This window comes from Camelus bactrianus, chromosome 3 (genome assembly GCF_048773025.1).
Source record: "Camelus bactrianus isolate YW-2024 breed Bactrian camel chromosome 3, ASM4877302v1, whole genome shotgun sequence".
NCBI lineage: Eukaryota > Metazoa > Chordata > Mammalia > Artiodactyla > Camelidae > Camelus > Camelus bactrianus.
Window position 1 is genome coordinate 30,577,357 of NC_133541.1, and position 20,721 is coordinate 30,598,077.

At 38.3% G+C, this 20,721-nt stretch overlaps 1 protein-coding gene across 1 annotated transcript in view; it reads right to left on the reverse strand.

Moving 5' to 3' along the window:
- Positions 1-4,072: 4,072 nt before the first annotated feature.
- PLCXD3 (phosphatidylinositol specific phospholipase C X domain containing 3) overlaps positions 4,073-20,721 on the reverse strand; it is a 154,804-nt gene continuing 138,155 nt past the window's right edge. Inside the window, exon 3 of the mRNA XM_010957360.3 lies at positions 4,073-10,625. Within this exon, the coding sequence (XP_010955662.1) occupies positions 10,472-10,625 (154 nt within the window). The 3' untranslated portion in view covers positions 4,073-10,471. The remainder of the gene's footprint in view (positions 10,626-20,721) is intronic.

Consider the following 20,721-nt stretch of genomic DNA (forward strand, 5'->3'; position numbering starts at 1 on the left):
GACAGAATCTGAGACTTTATCCTTGACTTGCTGAATCAGAATCTGCATTTCATTAAGATTCTGCCAACTACATACACAATAAAGTTTGAGAAGCACAGCTCAGGAGAGTCCTGGGAATTTCTGTAAGTCTCCCCAGGAAAACTCATTGACAGGGGACACAGTTATTGGATTACCTTCTGAAAGCCATCTGTAGTATACGCTTTGTGAGTTTCATTTTTCTGTAAATGCTTTTTTTTAAAGTCAAAAATAATTGAAAAACATCATAGTCAGCCCCATTAATACTTCATTGTGAATGAGTGCATCAGATTTTTTTGTGAGGGAATAGGCTTTGTTTGTGGTGGGCAGGGGAAGGAAGAATCCCAGTAAAGAGAAGCTGGGCCCTTGGACACAAAGTCCCCTACCCAATTTTGTCATTTGCCATCTGTAGGGAGATGGCTGTTGGCGGAAGCTGCTGGTCATTTGAGGCCACGTGTATCTGGTCCTAGAATGAGTCTAAATCACAGAATCAGGAGAGTGGGCCTATCAGAGGCCTATTTGTATAAGGACTAAGGAAACTCAGGATAATTTCTTGAGAAAAGGAAAAGCTAGGAAGATAAATTTGACCAGGGAAAAAGTCTTGGTCCTCAGAGGGGGTTAGTGATTTTGAGAATAGCATGGTGGCTGTCATTGGAATTAATTCTTGCTTCAAGCCCACAGGAGACTGAGAATGGGGCGGGGGGCTGGGGGAGAGAGAGAGAGACAGAGAGACAGAGACAGAGAGAGACAGAGAGAGACAGAAAGACAGAGAGAGGGAAGGAGAGGGAGAGAGAGGGGGAGAGGGAGAGAGAATGTATCTAAAAGTTGAATGAGCTTCTTGCCCTGATCTGGGGTAACTATCAGAACACAAGAGTCCCTCTGTTAGAATGTAACATAAAGAAAGCATTTGCTCACCTATCTTCACTTGGTCACAGACCACTCATCCCTTTGGCACCTTAGGACTTTGCCTCTCTGTAGTGATGCTCAGCTGGGGATAAGCAGAGCCAACTGGGCAGATTGCTGGTCCTGACAGAGAAAGGGCAATGATTGGAGACTGCAGGGGGCATTGGGATGAGAAAGTGGCAGCAGCCAGTAGCCAGAGGCCATGGAGTTTTATTCAGCACCAGGAAACATCTTCTGGGGACTCAGGAAATTGTAGGGGAAGGGGACATTCTTCCCAAAGGATGTGTGAGCAGAGCTCCTGTGTGGAAACAGGAGCCTGGGGAATTTCAGCTAATGTACTCATGCAATCCCACTTGTATCTACAAGCAGATGAGGAATGGGAACATTTAACAAGAGATTTGCTGAAGCTCAAACTGTAATCCCCTCCTGTAATCTTTCTCGGCTCCTTTTAAATAGATACATTGCAACGCGAGTTCCCCTGGGTGAATATTCTTCGAAGATTTGGAGATGATTTTCAGCTAAGAGAAGAGGTCTTTCTGTGTTTGGAGAGAACACCAGGCAGTGCATTTTCCTCTCAATTCTCCCAATGTTGTCAGTATTTCTCCAAGGAATACAAGAGGTGGAGGATACTGCCTGGCACTTTTGTAAACCCTTAGCACCGTCCAACACTGCTGAGCATGTACACAGCTCCTATCCAGCACTTGTCTACCATTCAATTGGGTCAGAGCCAGTCACACTTTCATTGTTTCCAAACATGTTTTAATAACTGCCATACCCTGGGAATATAAAAATAGTGAAGCTGTGCCTCTTACCCTTCAAAGTTTAAATAAAAGATTCATAATCTTTTAGTCCAGTGAGAAAAGAGTTATTGGTTCTAAATTAATATCTGCCTTCTCCCCATGCCAAAATAGAAACCAGTCTGCAGGTACCTTTTTTTTTTTTCATCTTGAAACAGTACAATTTAATAATAGCTGAGCAGAAACCTAAGATTACAAGGTCGGTTTTATTTTTTCCAACCCCAAATGTACTCCTTCATAGTAAAGATGATGACTTTGTGTTGAGTAAGAGTGACCAGAAAGAAGGGTGTTGTTCTTCCCAGCACCTAGTTCTAGAACAGGCTGAATTGAGTGGTAACTCTGACCTTAAAAAAAAAAAAAACCAGACTGGGGGGAAAAAAAAAAAGTAGCAATGTTTTAACATAGCCTATTACTTGCTTTCAAAAAGTGAAAGTACACATAAACCCATGAAAAAGCACTTTGTTCAAAATTTGGTGTAGTTTTTGTTTTTTTGTTTTTTTTTGAGAATGAACATGGAGAGAAACATTAATGCAAAGATTAAAAAATATTTTGGAATTTATAAGTAGGTTAGCTTGACAGGTGGTTGATGAAATAAAATTCTATATCCCATTTTATATTAAAAAAACAGATGTGCAGTTGTGTTGAGGCAAAAGAGCTTTTCTTTATTATTTCTCAGTAAAACCCCAGGAGGTCAAGTTTCCATGATCCTCTGAGGGAAAAACTGTGAGTGGAGAATGAGTGTTCTGCCGAGGAGCACTTGGGAGCTGTCAGCATTGGGGTTCTCCACCACCCTCCTCTCCTCCTTGCTCAGGGAACCGACGCCCACTTTCTAGAATTTAATGTGGTTTTGATGTGGTTCACCTTAGTCTGAAGCTCCAGATGTTTCCAGGAACATTTCTATCCACAGGACTGAAGGATGATGATGGAAGATGCCCAGTAAGTTACATTTAGGCTCAGTTAATTCCACTTGCCACTTAATTCCAGTGCAACCATTATTCCAGCTCCTGATGGAATATTGAACCACAGGTTGAGAGCCAGTGTTGAAAAGCTCCATCATGCCCCAGTATTACCTCCCACTTATAAAGAAATACTTTCTCCAATTCCAGAGGACATTTGCACTCCTCTGATCTAGGAAGCATCACCATTTTTACCTCGTGTGCAGGAGACACTCCTTTACTTTGTGGGATCTGCTTTACTTTACTAGGTCAGCCTCTCCTGTCGATGAAACTAAAGCTCTGGAGGTGAGGGGAGCAAGGGGAAGGGAGGAAGCCTCTGTGCTGCTGTACAGCTGGAGTGTGGCAGCCAAGCTTGTATGTGGTGTCCTCTGCATGGTGACAGGGATCACGGTGGGGGACGAGGGGGACTCCGCTCTTCATGATGTGAGCAACCTATTTCCCATTTTACTTACTGCAGAAATGGTTCCTTTCTTCTCAGCCTTTCAGGAATAACTGTGTTCAAAAAGTTTTACTGTCTGGAGATACTGCCTTGAAAGGGGCATGGAGAGTGAATTTATGTTTGTTTAGAGGACAATAGAGGATGCCACCTGTTATTTCTCGTGATAAACTACCTGAGGTATACTCATCCATTGTCCTAAGGAAACCTTTAGGAACACTTTGCAGTGCTTAGCAGGGAGCCTACTGTATAGTAGAGATCTGGCAAATATTTGCTAAATGACTGAATAAATAAATAAGTAATGGCTCTGATAAAATGATAGCAGTGTCATATTAAGATCAAAGATACATTTACATGGAATATTATTATTTTTTCATAAATGTAGAAATCATTACAGCTTTATAAATAGCAAGCCTTTAATGTTTTGAATCTGCTAGTGTATAGCAAGCAGAGCTTTTGGGGGGATTTATGTCCGAGTTCAACCTCAAAAATAATCTTGGACCATATTTTTTGCTGGGTTTTTATAATACTATTACAATGCTTACATTTTGTTTTAAGACTGATTTGAACCCAACATGTGGGGTTTGTTTTGTGAAACAATGTTTCATGCATTAGACATAGTGGAGTTCAGCAAAAAAGTGGATTTCACTTTAAGCTTTTAACCTCAAGATGGTGCTTTATAATATTAATATACTATAGTATCATAGGATGGCTCTATTGATATTGGCCTTCTTTGTGGCAGTATCAGAAGCTAAAAGTATCGGACTTCAGAGATACCCAACTCTGACGTAATGGAAGCACTCATGGTGTTACCTTTATTGGTGGCGAATACATTCTTTCACAGAGGGAATCCTAATATGGTGATTCATATTTTTAAAAAAAGAGTGATATTTTCTAATGTTCTGAGTCATGCTCTATTTAAGAGACCCACTTTGGTGTTATAATGAAGCACTGATAAAAGGAAATTAAAAAAAAAGATAACTGATATCAGGACTTTATTAGGCTTTTCACTAGATACAAAGAAACTTTTTTTAACATCAAGAACACAATCTCGTCAAAAAAAATTTCACATTTGCTAAATAGAACTGTAGGCATGTGTTTTCTTTACACCACCTTTATTAAAGTATCAATGACCAGATCCTAAAAAGAGAAGGCACAGATCTCTCTCCCTCTGGTGAATTCCTGGTGTCTAAAAAAAGAAATGTCACCAACTCTGCAAATTCCCATCCTTTAGACATGAAGCAAATCAACACCAATGTGAGAAAGCAGGGGCCGTGAGATGGAAATGTTCCATTAAGGGATCTGGATTTTCTTATCCCTTACACAAATTTCAAGAGAGGAGGTAGCTACCAAAATGTTCTGAAACTCCAACCACATTCAGACTCTGCCAAGGATTCGCTGTTGGACACAAAAATATTTGAGAATTCTATTTTAGGAGTTCCAACATGGTCCTGCTCTCTGCAAACTGTTCTAGAAACTGGCCTTAGATCTCACTGTTCTTCCTCTGGGACGTCTTGGGTCTCCAATTCCTCAGAAAAGGTGCAGGTTGTTAGCATTTGCTTTGGCAAGTCTCTCTGTCAGGTGCTAGCTCATCGTCTGGAGCTGTATCCTCTCTCCCACCTGCTGCCCAGCTTCCACCCAGTCTCCTGAGTAGACACGAACAGAGCTGTGCTTATGGCTCAGACTCTTTTCCTCCAGCAGTCAGGAGAGTTCCTTTCTATGCCAAGTTTTCTACGATTCCATAAATGACCAGTTCTAATCTGGTTAAAAAATAATTTGTGGTAAGGTGTTCACGAGAGGAGTGATGGATTAATCTGTTACCTCTCTGAAAGAAAAAGAATAAAAATTGTAAAAGCGGTCCTGGTACTGAGTTAGAAGGTGCTATCACTTACCAGGGGCATGTTTAGGGTGTGGGCATGTTTCTGACTGTTCCAGTTACTGGGGAATGTTGCTTACGGTATTAATGTGGGGAAGGAGACTCTGGATCTCACAACAGGCCGGTGAATGGCCATTAATCTTACGAAGGTTCTTGCCTAATTTTTCCACTTACATTTGAGTTAGTCCTTCACAATGTATTTGTGGGACTTGGCATGGGCTAATATTTTCCTTCCTGAAGGGTATCAGGACTACTGATTTTCATGAATTATCTTACCACAGGAGTAAGGAAGGAGGTAGGTAGCCCCGCAGAGAAAGGCAGAAAAACAGGATGGGTAGGGTTGCCAGATTAAAAAACCACATACACACCCAGTTAAGTGTGGATTTCAGATAAACAGTGAATAACCTTTTAGTATAAGTATATCTCATGTAATATTGGGGAAATACTTATACTAAAATTTGTTCACTGTTTATTTGAAACTGGAATTTCACTGGGTGTACTGTATTTTATCTAGCAGCCCTAAAATATGGGAAAGAAATAATTGAGGATGGAGAGAGAGGGAAGAATATTGATTAATATTTCATACCAAGATCCCAGGCCCAAAGGTTACAGAGTTTTGCTCTGAGCATGACCACCTGTGCAGATCCTCACATTAGTAATTAGTTTCCTGTTGCTAGACCGCACGTAGGCAGATAGCAAAAATCTAAGAGTGTTGCATCCTAGTTTTTTGCAAAGGGAACCATATTGGTACCACCTAATGTTGGTGAGTCTTTAGTGACTCTCACAGAGCCAAGGCAGTTCATCTTTCTTTAGAAGATCCAGTTTTTAAAAAGTAATGGTTTGGAGAAATAATTTTTCATGAAAAATTATCCTTATCAGCAAAATGGGTTCCACGTTTGGAAGAACAGCTTTAGAAGTGCACTGGTTCTGTTGTTGGTGGAAACGAATGTGAACTGAGTTTCTTTGCATGTTAATGAAGTTAATAAATGAATTGACGTTTGAAACTTAAAGAGTACCAGGTGTTCCACAAACTGGACTATTCTCTTGTGGAAACTCAAATAAGTTTTAAAGCACATTCTTCATACGATTTTTTTTAAAGGCCATTTTTAACAAAAACATAATTTCTTTTAAAATTTTTATCCGAAATTGCAACAATAACAAAAATGTCAGTGAATTAAGGCTGGTCATAATGTGCCCTTTTTCTTTAGGATAAGTTTGATTTTGTATAAGACACAATATACTAATACACACATATCACACACAAGCACAAACTTCAGACTCATACAAATACACATTTAGAACTAATTCCTACAAAAGAGTATCACAAATCAAATAAAAATTGCACAATTTTCAACAGACTTAATCAACACGTTTTACAAATTCTACAGAATATTTTATCATCATTGGGAAAACAAACAATTTAGAGCATTATTTAAAACTGTATGTAACACAAGTGCCACCAATAAGTTATGGCAAATACAGCATTTACACCATTATGTCACTGAAATCTAGTTGAAAAGACTAAAGTGCGGTAAAATAAAATACTTTTAAAAACCTTGTTTAGCATATCCTGAGGGACAATAGGCATTATTTTCTATTAGCAATTCAAACTGCAAGCACTCTACCTGTGGAGCTCTCCCGTTTGGATAAGCAAGCAACCAAAGAAAGGTTAGAAGACTGTCATTGGATCACTAAAACTGCAGAACTGAAAAACTCACGGAAACGTACATTTCCTGAGACTTGACACTTTTCTAGTCAGGAATCCTAATAAGGGAGATCCTGGACAGGTAACCCTGGCTAAAACACGTCAGAACCTCAGAGAACTTACAATGACGTTAAGTGAATATGCGTGTTGGTTTGTCTGCGATTTATATTTAAGTCCGTCTTCCAGCTTGAAGTGTAATTGACAGTGTAGTTAGGCTTTTCCTGCTAGGCATTTCTTATTTATTATGGTCTCAGTTTTCATTGGTTTTCTAGTGATTTTTCCTCTCTTAAATATTTAAATATTTGAATTATGTTTGTGCCTACTTACGTAGGAGATATTGATTTTAAGAGTTAAAATGGCACTAGAATCAGGTTGAGTGATTAGTCTATAGTTTCAACTTGAATGATGTGTGTGAGATGTGCATGCTGTATGTACGTGTTTACATGTGTGTCCACACACAGGCTCATACATACCAAACACTTTATGCTCTAATACATTCACTGTTAGGTGGCACTCCATGATAAGTGAGTTTTCCCAGTATGGCTGAAAGTGAATATTGAGGTCATCATATAGAATATCCTAAGGCTTTTAAAAGATGCCTCCTCATTCTCTGCATTCCTATGATTGTGTAGTAATAAGGGAGACTTAAAGGATAATGGCAGGCGTATTCACCATATTGGTCCTTCAAAATTACAGACAGGAAAGCAAACTAAAAAATGATATTCTTTGCATGTTTTCCCTCATCTCACCCACTCACTCTTTTGATTTCCTGCTGTAGATTGGGTAAAAATTGGATCTTACTTTGTTTTTTTTTTTTGCCTTGCAGGACCTGTGATGGAAAAGTCCTAAAAAATAAACAAAACAAAAAGTGCACCAAGATGTATCTCCTACCATTTGGGGGTCTGTTTGTAGCCCTTGTGCTCTAACTCTGGAAATACAATGCCCAGCTTAGACAAAGGAGCTTAGGCTGGGGGTAAGCGCTGGTTGCATAATACTAGTCCCTTACCCTTATGTGAAGCCCACAGCCTGCTCCCTAAGTGTGTTTGAGGGCAGGGCCAGGGGACAGAAGACAGCCAAAGGCACCTTCTCTCCATTCCCCTTTCAAAGGAATCCCGCTTAGTGAACTCTTCCTCTAGCTGGGGGACCCCTGGTTCACGTCTACCTGTTCCTTCCTTCAGAAATTAAGGCAAGTCCATTTACTCTCAGTGCCTGCTTCACAGGTACTGTTATGTCCACATGAAAACTATAACATTGGCTTGAAAGTATCTTTTGTCCAGCAAGGTCTCTATGTGTATATCATGAATAGCAATTACAAGCTTTCTCCAATTGAGAAACTGCACAATTTGTCTAATGCTTCAGCATGTTTGTTTTTTTTTTTCCAGCACCCAAATGACAAATACGACAAAGCTAAGTCTAAGCAAACGTTAGAAGAAAGCATCTAAGTTCAAGAAAATACAACATAGTTACCTCTATAGTTTATTCATTTGTCATAAATATGTGGAAAGATCTGTTCTCTTGTATATTTATAAGTTAAATCCTTGTGTCATTGCAGGTGTGCTTGGCTAAAGATCCCCCTGAGGGATGAATGATGAATAGTCAGAGAAAACCTGCCCAGAAAGCAACTTTACAGGACATAAACTTCAATAATCTATAGTCCTTTAAAAAGGATTCATATTCAATTGCACATAAGGAGCAAGTGAAAGAGATAGGAAGACAATAAAACAGCGAGGTGAGGGTAAGCAGAGAGAAAACTATATTGGTAGATTATTAAGCCCCAAGCTAGAATATTTTTACAAAAATATTTGAATATGATCAGCTACTCTACTTTCAAAGATCTCAACTCTTTTTCATACATTATCAAAGTTTTCACTTGAAAAGAAGAATTGTCACTGTGTAGGTCCATGTCTGTGTGTTTGTGTGTATTTGTACGTGTCTGCCTATACGGGGTGGGTCTATATTGGTATGTTTGGTCTGAGGAGACATATACACAATTGGAGCACAGAACATATCTGTTGCGTGTACACGCGTGCGACCTGGTCTAACACGCACACCCACACATTTTTCAGAAATGTTCTCTTCAGTGAAACAATTTCTCTTCCTTCCCCACAGTGGCTAATAAATACTATTTTTTGATAATGAGTATTTATAATCTTGTAATCAACTCTTGATTATTTATAATTTTGTCCTACATAACCTTGGAATCAACTCCCTTACCTAGGACTAAGAGATTAAACCACACGTCAAACATTTAAATTCATTAAAAGCTGAGAGCATGCTTTTCTTTCTCTATGGCCCCACCTGCCATGGACTGTATTTTCCCAAGAAACTACTGAGGTGTGATTATTTCCAAACATGAAGATAAAATAATTTAAAATTGTAAGAATATCAGCAAATTTTAGAGATCTTTATAAACACCTCACATATTCCTGTGAGGCATTTAGATATGGGTTATTGTGCTCTTTTAAGATTATTTAGAGCTGTCAACAATCACAAAGACACCAAGGAGGAAGTAATGCTCAAAGCTGCATCACCATTTTTCTTCCTCATGGACCTGGACTATCAAATGGTGGACAGCGAAAACTTCCTGTAAAACTTTGGCTTCTGCCTCAGTCTTGACCCTGGGGTAGGATGGAACCCAGAAGTGGTGAGGCAGTGCCAAATTTTGATAAGTCTGCCCAGACCACATGTATTTAAGAATCTCTTAAAGATGTTTTATGGATCCTTGAGAGTTCATGGACATAGCTTCAGAAACATTCCTCTCTTTCCCTTTTTCCTCAGTTTCAAGTGAAAAAAACTCAAATCGGAGCTTTTCAAAATATGTTCCTCAAAATCTTGGATTTAGAATTACATGTTTGGAAATCTCAGTTTGGGAGGAAAGTTTGCACAATCCTTCTCTCTTTTCTTCTTCTTTTTCTTTTTTAATCAAGTAGATTATTAGAAGAAATTTTGTTAAGAGTTCTTTTCAGAGTCTTCTGATTTTTAACACACATGTCATAATTTTTCATTTACTGGGCATTTGAGGAACAATATTATTTAGAGATTTCTGAATTAAATGGCATCCCTCACCCCTCACCCCCATTTTTCACTATGGAGTTGGCACTAATAATTCTTCCACAAAAGTTTTTACTCTATATTTATAGCTGCCTCAAATAGAAATACTGTGAAACACTATTGTTTTTATATAACACAAAAATTACTGATCATGGCCTCCAATATTACTGATGCATGGAAACTGATTTGATGCATATTGCCTATGACCAAAAGTTAGCAAGATTGCAGACTACAGAATATTATACCAAGTCCCACAAGACAAGTAAATTTCAGTACAACAATGTAATGCACGTTATGTTGGGCATTCAATTATTGTAAGTCCCGTACAGCTTCTGATTAAAAAGAGCGAGTGAGAGAGGGAGCAGAAAGGTTCGTTTAGAGGATACAGACAGTGTAGGAGCCCTAGGTTGAAATCAGAAATGCAATCAAGTAAACACTCATGAGTTGTATGTTACAAAGACTAATTCTGCAAAATGAAATGTGCTAGTCTTTTTTTTTTTAATCCCTAACACTAGAAGTAGGTTTTGCTCATCAAATGGGAAATGAAATATTTATAGTAGTGAAGAGTACGGTAATAATCACTGAAGAAATGGTTTCCCCCTTTTCCCACCCACTATCAGCCCTTATCCCCTCAGAGACTCAGTGGAATAGGAAGTTCAGAGTGTTTACAGATAATACGCCTAATACAGTGAGTCTTCTCTATCTTATTCATGGACACGCCACATGGTGCTATCAAGTGTTGGCTTCTCCTTCTTCAAAGACATAGTTGAGCTTTATGACGGTGCTGATGAAATCACCAAGTTCTACAAAGTCAGCGGTGACAATGTTGATGCCACTCTCTCCTGGCTTCTGTGTGCGGACCCACTGCATCATGGCAGGAAGAGCTCTGAGAAAGGAAAGAAAAAAAAGAAGTCACAGGAGGAAAGATATTATTCTTTAAGCTTGCAATTCCCAGGATTTCCTTTAGTTTTCTAACTTATTAAAGTAAATGCTATAATTACAGACACAGAATGGAGAAGAGTGCCAAATAGACAATGGTAAGTTCTTAACTTCTAAAGAAACTCTGCAGGAGAAATGTAGTCGTCCCTGGAATCTATGAGGGATTGGCATCAAAATCTGTGAATGCTCAAGTTTATTATATAAAATGGAGTAGCAAAGGCAGCTCTTCTTGTCAGTGGTTTCCACATCTATGAATTCAACCATCCCAGGATGTGGAACCTGAGGATGTAGAGGGCCAACTGTAGTCACTATACTGGTCCACATTGGATGCCATCTTTGGAGATCTCAGATGCTGTAAGAATTTATAGTGAAACTGTTCCACTAAAAAAACAACATTCTTGTACTCGTATTCTAGTTTGGCATGGTGTGATTGCAAACCCTGCAAAGCTATGGGGTAGTGAGGTCAGAGATGAATACATGCACTTAGCAAACATTTATTATGAACCCACTGGTTTCAGGAAATGTGCTAGATATTGTAAATAGACATAATAGCAAAACTCCCTGCATTTAAAGAGTGCATGGTTTGGTGGTGCATGGGCAGATGGACAAGGAAGGAAATTTGAATACAGTACAATCAGGGCTTATCCTTTAAACATATTTACTGATCACCTCTTCTATGCCAGACACTATTGAAGTCACTGGAAAACTTGAGTGAACAAAGTATATAAAAATATCCACCTGTGTGGAGCTTACAGTCTAATAAGAAAAGATAAACAATGAATAATAATCATGAATTAATTATATTATTCAATAGGAGGGATTAAGTGCTATTAAAATGCAACAACAACAACAAAAAAGGATTAGGAGTGTGCAGATAGAGAGGAGTTGGGGAGACTGCAACTTAAAATAGGGTGCTTAAGCAGGCCTGTTGATAAGGGGGCATTTGTGCAAGGGTTTGAAGGAGACAAGGGTGTTAGTCACGTGGATATCTAGGGAAAGCACTTCAGTTACTGCCATGGCCCTACAAGGGTAGCATACCTAAGCTTGGAAAAAAGAAAAGAGGAGTATTAAAAGATGAAGTTAGAGGAATAATGAGGAAAGGCGAGCAGATCCTGTAGGGCACTGTAGGCCATTATAAAGATCTTGAATCACAAATCTAAACATGATATTTCTCTGGTTAACAGTTTCACTCTGAGTGAAATGAGGAGTCTTTGGAAGATCTTGAGCAGAAGAGTGATATGATCTGGCTTTCATTATAAAAGACGATTCATTACTATGAAAGCATAGTGGATTCAGAAGAGCACTCCCTGAATGTTGAGGGATTAGGAAGACTTAGCTGGGTTAAAGGTGGGGATGGGAGATGGAGGAGGATGCAGTGCATTTTTAGACAGAGGAAAAAGCATTTTTTCATTCATTGACAGAAGTATGGTATGTGCTTAGGAGTAGGGCACGCAGACAGATCCAGGAGATGTTAATAAAAATGCAGTGTCCTACAATAGCATGCTGAAGAGAAACCATTATGACTTAAGAGGGCAGGAAGGAGACTTACATGAGAAAGGGATAAGCGAACTGAGGTATGAGAGATGATAATGCAATAGTAAAGAAAGTGTAAGGAAATACATGTGGACATTAAACTCCTGGATAAGATGGAAAGGGAAGGAGAAAGAGAAGGGAGGGGAGGAGAGAGAATGATACAGTTAATAATTTCAAAGAAGTTATATCATCTAATTTAAGGAAGTTTTAAAAAATGTTAGAGAGATAGGAAGGAAGCAGATGACAGAGGGCTTTCAGAAATGTAGACCAACTGAAAGCTGTTGGCCAGGGAAATAACATATTTAGATTTGTGATTTGGAGAGAGTGATTTGCCTTCAGTGTGAACAAATGAATGGGAGAAAGCAAGACTAGGATCAAGAATAACAATGACATAGTTGTGAAAGGAATCCAGCCCAGAGTGGTAGCTTACACTGCAGTGGCAGCAATAAATGCATACGGAAGGAACTGAGGAGATAAATGACAACATTTGGTTGGTGTGAGATTGGATGTAGATGGAGAGGGAGAAAGAGGCTGTGAGTGATGCCAAGATTTCTAGCTATTCCTGGCAGGCAGTCACCATCATACTACTCTTGGAAAGATGGAAGTAAAGGCTTTCCAGTGGATGTGCTAAGTTCAGTCTGAGACATGTTGATTTTGAGGTGACTTTGGGACCCATGAGTTGAGATCTCAATTGATAGTTAAGTACAGATCTGATATTCAGGACACAGAGCTGGATGAGAGCTGTTACTCAGAGAGAATGGTTAGAGCTATGAGAGTGGATAATATTACCAGGGAAGATTGTGTAGATGGGGATGAGAAGAGAAAATCTGAAGATCATACAGGGGATGGGCAGAATGGTTGACTCAAGAAGAGAAAAAGAGAATTAGGCATAGAAGCAGGAGGAAAATCAGGAGCATGGTGTCATGAAAATCAAGGGAAAAGCCATGTTCCTTTTGGTTTGTGAGGTTTCATGGTATGTAATACGTTCTCTCCAGAAAGCTTATCTTGTCAAACTCCACCCATCTGGGTCAATGACTACATTAATCCTGTGGGTGATACCTTAAAAATTCTGACCCACGTCTTTCAGCATATACATTTGTTTGTTAGCTACAGATAGAAGAGGACCCAAATGCTTCTAAAAGAGCATAACACGGATCTAAAGGGCTCAACACATTTAGAAAATAGACTGGCAGGTGGAGAAATCTGGTCTTCACAGTAACGGTTTCAGAAGAGAATTCTATCTTAAAATGAAAAATCTGTATCCCCAGAGCACAGATACAAGTGCATTCAAGTTCATCAGAAAGACAGATGCTGTGGCAATGTATGTGCAGCCACGTGGGTTTGAATTTCATTACCTTCTCTTCTGGACTTGCTAGAGCAGATGCTATATCTTTGTTGTGAATGCAGTATCACATTGGCATTTTAGAAAAGGCAGATGTTCTTTGGGAAAAGCATCAGAACCAGTGTATTTCCTGGAAAGAATGGTTGTTTAGCAAGTATACTCACCTTAAAAGGCGTGGTTCTCCAGTGATGCTGGGGCCAGCTGGGGCCAGTGCTGGTTCTGTATTAACTTAAACTGAGTAGCTGATCTACCAGATCCATAAGGTACTAGGTTATGGGAGGAGCCTGAGCAACTGAATTCCCATCTTAGAACCATGACCATCACAAAAAACAGTAACTCAGATGCCCTCTGCTACTCTAAGATTAAAATTCATGGACCTGAATTCAGAACTATTAATGGTTATCCCCATGGAGAGATGTTAGGAAAGTGTAAGAGTGCTCTTCTCTGTTTCTCTAAATATTTATTGCTTTGAGGATTGATGAAATATCATTTTGGAATAGTGTGTAGTCCTCAGGTGAAATATGAGTTTTATATTTAAAATGCTGTTTCTCTGCATCATGGGAGTATTTCTATTTTTCTGTTCAGATATACTTTTCTAAAGTCAATATGATACCAAAGACAGAACAAGCAATAATGCCAAGTTGAATCTCAAATACTCAGACTTAAGCAGAATTATGTTAACAAAAAAGACAATATATTGGATTAAAACTAGCAGATGCTGCTGAAGTAACAATAATTATTTAGCATGGCAGTCAAACTTTTTTCATTATTTCCCCACTATGGAGTCGTTACAGATATTTTTTTCCTACTTACCCTCCTTCTCCATACAATTTTGATGCCACAGATAGACTGTGAATCTGTTTATATACTGTTTGTATATACCTATCCTTTTAATGTAAAAAGAGTAAATTTTTTATTTGTCCTCCCAAGGATCAATTTTTATACCAGATAAATTGTAATAAATTTTATATCAGATAATTGAGAAATTGAAAAGCCTACTCTGGTGGTTATTACTGATACTGTCTCAGTATAACAGTTTTCATGGTATAAGACAAAGTAGTTAAACTTTAATTTTTAAAAATCACCCATTCATTCATTCTGCAGAGATATACTGCATCTGTGGAAGACAGTGTTTTAGGCGTAGCTCTCTAGAACCATTCTGGAGTCCAGACCTTCCTCAACCGTCTTAGAGAAATGTTGCCACAGCCTTGCCCCCACACTCTTACTTGGTGCCTTTTCTATACTGCAGTCAGAACAATCTTTCTCTCAACTGAGCGCATTCTTCTTCTAAGTGAAAAACCACAAAGTCTTCTCTTACTCACAAGACACACCCCACTCTTGAACAGTATGGGTGAGTCCCTCCCTCACACCCTCTTCAGTCTCATTTGTTACTACCTCCTACATGCTAACTTGTTCTCTGGTAATACTGAAATGCCTGTGTTTTCTCCCAGGCTTCATGACCGTTTTGTTTTTTTCCCCAGGACTTTTCCCTATGTGAAATACCATTCCTTCTTCCAGTACCCTTCTTGGTCTCACTCATTTCTCCTTGCCCTTCAAGACTTGGCCCAGGCATTATCTCAATCCCTGCAGTCCACATCTGGGTGAAGAGCTCTTTTCTCGATGCCTTAAACACCTTTAAAGCATTCCTTTTATAGCATAGCTCTATGACTACGCACTGCACTTGGCATTCAGATTATCCACTTCCATGCCTATTTCTATCAGTGCCTGTACATTTTTCAAAAAAAAATCATATCATAGTCATCTTTATATCCCCTGTACCTACCACAATCCCTGGAAACCAGAAGGAAAACAGCGCATTTATTGAACTCAAATGTTGAACTAGAAATCCTGGTCTCAACTGTCTCAAAGTCTAACAAGCAAAATGGGTATGAACCAATCATGACAATACAATATGGTGCAACAGTCGTGAGCATAGGATTCTATGGCATCATGTAGGTAAAATACTTTCACTTGTGAGAAATTAAGGAGAAATTTAACGAAGACATCAAAAAATAGGTAACATTTGAGCTTGGCCATGACTGTTTAGATAAAGAAGGAAAGCATTTCAAGAAAAGGGGACAGCATGTTCAATAGCATATGCACTGAATAGCAGATCTCCAGAACTAATGTATTTTGCATAACTGGAAATTTGTACACTTTAAGCATCACCTCCCCATTTCTCCCTCTCCCCAGGCCCTCGTAAACACCATTCTATTCTCTGCTCTATACATTTGACTATTTTTGATTCCACATGTAAGTGAGATCATACAGTATTTGTCTTCCTGTGTCTGGCTTATTTCACTTAGCACAATGCCCTCCTAACAAAACTGTATTGTATATCAAGAATTTCTAAGAGGGTAGATCCTAAGTTAAGTGCTCTTACCACACACACATAAAAAATAATCAAAAAGTGAAGGGGGAAGGAGGAAACTTTGGTAAGTGATGGATATGTTTATACCCTTGATGGTGATGGTTTTATGGATATATACTATCTTCAAACACATCAAGTTGTACACATTAAATATGTACAGCATTTTATATGTCAATCAGACATCAATAAAGTTTTTTTTTTTTAAAGCATACGGATGTGAAAAAGATGATGTGATTAGGAAGGACAAGATGACCAGAGTAGTGCCATGGAGGTGTGAGGCCATTAGGGGGACTTACTGGAAGAGAGGAGGAACAGAAGATGTTTGGGCCAGATTATTAAGGGCCTCCTTTGAGAGCCTGTGGGGTCTGAACTTCTCTCTACATGCACTTAAAGATTTGTCACTAATTTTATCCAAAGAAGAGTTCTTTGATTTTCCCACAAAAAGAATAATCTAATATTAATTCCATACAAAGTCTACCATCTAATGACACTAAAACTTGTATTCTCTTCATATATAAATAAAGAGCTTGGATAACTATTAGAGAAATGCAAATCAAAACTACTATGAGGTATCACTTCACATCAATCAGAATGGCCATAATTTAAAAGTCCACAAATGATAAACGCTGGAGAGGGTGTGGAGAAAAAGGAACCCTCCTACACTGTTGGTGGGAATGTAGTTTGGTGTAGACATTATGGAAAACAGTATGGAAGTTCCTTAAAAAACTAAAAATAGACTTACCATATATATGATCCAGAAATCCCACTCCTGGGCATATGTCCAAAGGAAATTCTAATTTGAAAAGATACCTGCACCCCAATGTTCATAGTGGCACTATTTACAATAGCCAAGACATGAAAGCAACCTAAACGTCCATTGACAGATGATCGGATAAAGAAGTTGTGATGTATATATACAATGGAATACTACTCAGCCATAAAAAAGAATAAAATAATGCCATTTGCTGCAACATGGATAGACCTGGAGATTGTCCTACTAAGTGAAGTAAGCCAAAAGTAGAAAGAAAAATACCATATGATATCACTTATATGTGGAGTCTAAAAAAAGAAACGAATTTATTTACAAAACAGAAACAGACTCACAGACATAGAAAACAAACTTATGGTTACTGGGGGGAAAAGGGAGGTGGGAAGGGATAAATTAGGAGTTTGAAATTTGCAGATACTAACTACTGTATATAAAATAGATAAACAGCAAGGTCCTTACTATATAACACAGGGAACTATATTCAGTACCTTGTAATAGCCTATAGTGAAAAAGAATATGAAAAGGAACATATATACATATGTATGTATAACTGAATCACTACCCAGTTCACGAGAAATTAACACAACATTGCAAACTGACTATACTTTGATTAAAAAAAACCTCTATCTGCCAATCCAACAAAAAGGTGTATACAGTAGATTTAAAAAAAAAAATTAAAGAGCTTGGGAAGTTCTCAGATTGCTACAAGATCTTAAAAAGCCCTCATTCATTCATTTACTCATAATACCCCCACCTTTGTAGTCAAACAGTTGCTAGAAGAAATTTGAAGAACATTCACTAATATTATGAAGGAAGATACTAGTGAAATTATGTAATCTGAAGAGATGACTAAATTCTCTTTGAATTTGTATATTAATATTTTAGTATCTATTTACCGGATTGAGTCCTTTAGCATAGAAAGATGTGACTATACATGAACTGCAATATTGTTTAATAAATGCCCATCTTTTTTCTTAATTCTCATTTTTATTAGATGCTGGATTTTTAGTGTGGATTTAGACTGTTTATCTGCAAGACCTCACTGACTACCAGGAGAATCGTTTCACGATAAATAAAAATTTAAATAAAACCATAGCACTAGTGTCAAATATGGATCCAGATTCTTTCTGCTCAACTCTCAGCACCAGCATTTATTATAAGCAAGTTAGTTAACACCCTAAGCCTCAGTTTCACCATCTGTCAAATGCACATAATAATGAGAATCAAAGTAATTAGTGCATGTAAAGTGCTTGGATGAGTGCCTACCGCTCTAGAAGTGGTAATGTATTAAATATCTACTGGGTGACAGCCCATGCAATGCCCTTCTTGAGTCTCAAAGAAGGACGACATCAGGGAATTCTGAGAGCAACACCCAGACATAATACAGTTGTGATGTAAAAACGAGCCTGTGGGATTTCTTTCCAACTTTCACAATTTCCAATCAATGATAGAAAATGGATGGGGGAGATGTCCTGAGGCTGTGAGGGCATGACTGGTGATGATGTTTTAGGGAAGGATCCTTGGAAAGGCTTTCTTTTGGGGCACATAGTTGTTGCAAACGTCCAGGTATGCTTTTCCTATTATAGATTCTAACTTAGCAAAAGAGTAGGTTCAGAACCAAAATTTGTTACATGCAGCCTCAAAGCTTTTCTCTGGAACGTGGAGCTCTCCTGAGGAAAAGCATCTTCAAATAGACTGCAGGCGTCTTAGGAGAGAAAATGGGCAAGTCTACAGGAATCCAAAAACCTTTCTCCAAGGAAGCAACAGGAGGGGAGCCATGTGGGAACCAGAGGTCTTCTGATGTGCTGGCTTTGAGAACTGATTTTGGAAAGATTTAAAGGAAAAGATTTAGAGATTGGAAGGTTCAGTAACCCTCAATGTGCTGACCTTGACTTATTAATTCATGTCAGTCTCCTACTTCGGAAGCTTCTATCACCTCTTACTGCATTTAGCTCAAAGACAAAAGTTCTTAACTGACCCACAGGCTCTGAACAATGGCCACTAGCTGCTCCTCCAGTTTCTTCTTTCCTTCACTGAATTCTAGCCACATCCTCAGTCTTGCTCATCTTGTCAGCCTAATTTTCCTCAGGGAACTTTGCAAATGCTGTTTTGGTGTTGTTCATTTGTTGTTTTGTTTTCTTTTCACCAAGAATACCTCATCTTCCCTGGCCCTTCACTTGACCAAGTTGCTCACTCCTCTCTCAGGTGATAGTTTAAATGTCACTTCTTCAGAACACTAGTCCGAACTGCAATAATATTTATGTGGTTGATCAATATCTGTCTCCCCAGCTAGACAGCAATGGCTTTGAGGGCAAAGACTGTTTTCTCGCTGCTGTATCCGCAGTCCTTAGCATAGTGCCTGGCAGAGATGAAGTACTCAATAAATACATACTGAATAAATAAACAGGTTTTATTTTTAGAAACAAAAGATTTGTTTTTAGAATAAAAGTGTGTGCGGTAACACAGTTCATGAAAAGATTGCTGTTTCCCTCACTGTGGCTATTGGCACAGATTTCAGCTTGTGAATTTATTACTGCTTTGCTGAATAAAAGTGAAGGATTTTAACTTTTTTGTATTTGGTGGGTCTTACTTGCAAATTTTAAAACTGACCAGTCCATTTGCAAAAAGACTTTTCCTGCATTATACAGATAGTGCCCTGAGAGTCTGTGTTAATAATAATGACAGTAGTAATCATCATCTTTCTAAGAATAAAATTTATTAGAATTAAATTTAATCACTTAGATGTCTTTATTTACTATCAATTTATTATCAAATTATTAATTATAATTACTTATTTAATTAGATTTAAATTTATTAGGAATTCATGTCAAATTCATATTCAAGTGTGTGTGTATACATAACACGTTAACAACAAAAGTATTTCATACATGCTACTTCTCTAAATTCTCTAAACTGTTGTATTTTGCAGTTGATGAATGAACAATTGCGGATAATGAAACACTTGGATCTTTCAGTGAATTTTATTTGAATGTACTTAATTATCAATGAAATGTTTCTTTTGTTGAATGAAATAGAATCTCTAAATTCAATTCATTAATTGTTACAGAACTCTCTGCTGCCCTTAGGAGTAAAGATTACAGTGAAAACATCAGAACCTTGTCCAAATCCAGCCTCTCCTGAGAAACAGAGGCTTCGATGATCTGCAAAGTTTAAAGTGATGATCACAGGTCTTTCTTCCCCTGGGCAACTGAGTCACCCAGGACCAACTAATTAAAACAAGCTCTGACATATTTTACAATGTGATTTCCTGTCAGTCTGGCCATTTCTGAAAGCTTAGAAATTTCACTTGAAAATGTAAAGAAGAGAAAGACAAAACAAAAAGAAACTGTTGTCCAAAAGGTTGGCATTTTATGCACAGAAGCACACAGTGATAAAAGTCAGGGCCTTTGCATCTATCTGTAGGTTTAAACTCCAGAAGGGGCTTCAAAATAACCTCAGGTAGACAGATGAGTGTATCTTAGAGATTGTAACTTGCGTAAAGACAAGGCTTATCATGTTTTGCTAAAGCTGTTTCTGTTCAGTAAGGAGCATATCTGATTTATGCCTGGTGAAATAGCTCATTTTTGGGAAAAAGCCTTTTTTCCCTAAAATTGCACTCAGGGAAGGAATGAAGTCTTATGAATTATCTGCACAACAAGTGCCCTAAAAGATTTTCGAGGACCTGGGCTTTTCTGAATAAGAGACCAAAGCCTTCCCAAGTCTTCCTATTGCCTGCACTATGTACTTTCAGAACAAAATTACCACAACTGTTTAGGTGCAAAACAGAAAATAATGAAAGTTACAATTAAACAAATAGTTGATCTGAATTTTCCCCTCTGTGGTTGTGAAAGGAAGAAATCCCTCTCTCCTTGTCCTTTCCAGATTCTCTGCTCAAATCAGGTTCAAACTTCATTTGTAGCTTGATAAAGACATCTGTTCCACACATATTTATAAAGCACCTCTATGTGCTACACATTATCCTGTGGGCTGAGGACACAAGGGTGCCTAGAAACAGCAACAGTCCTTGC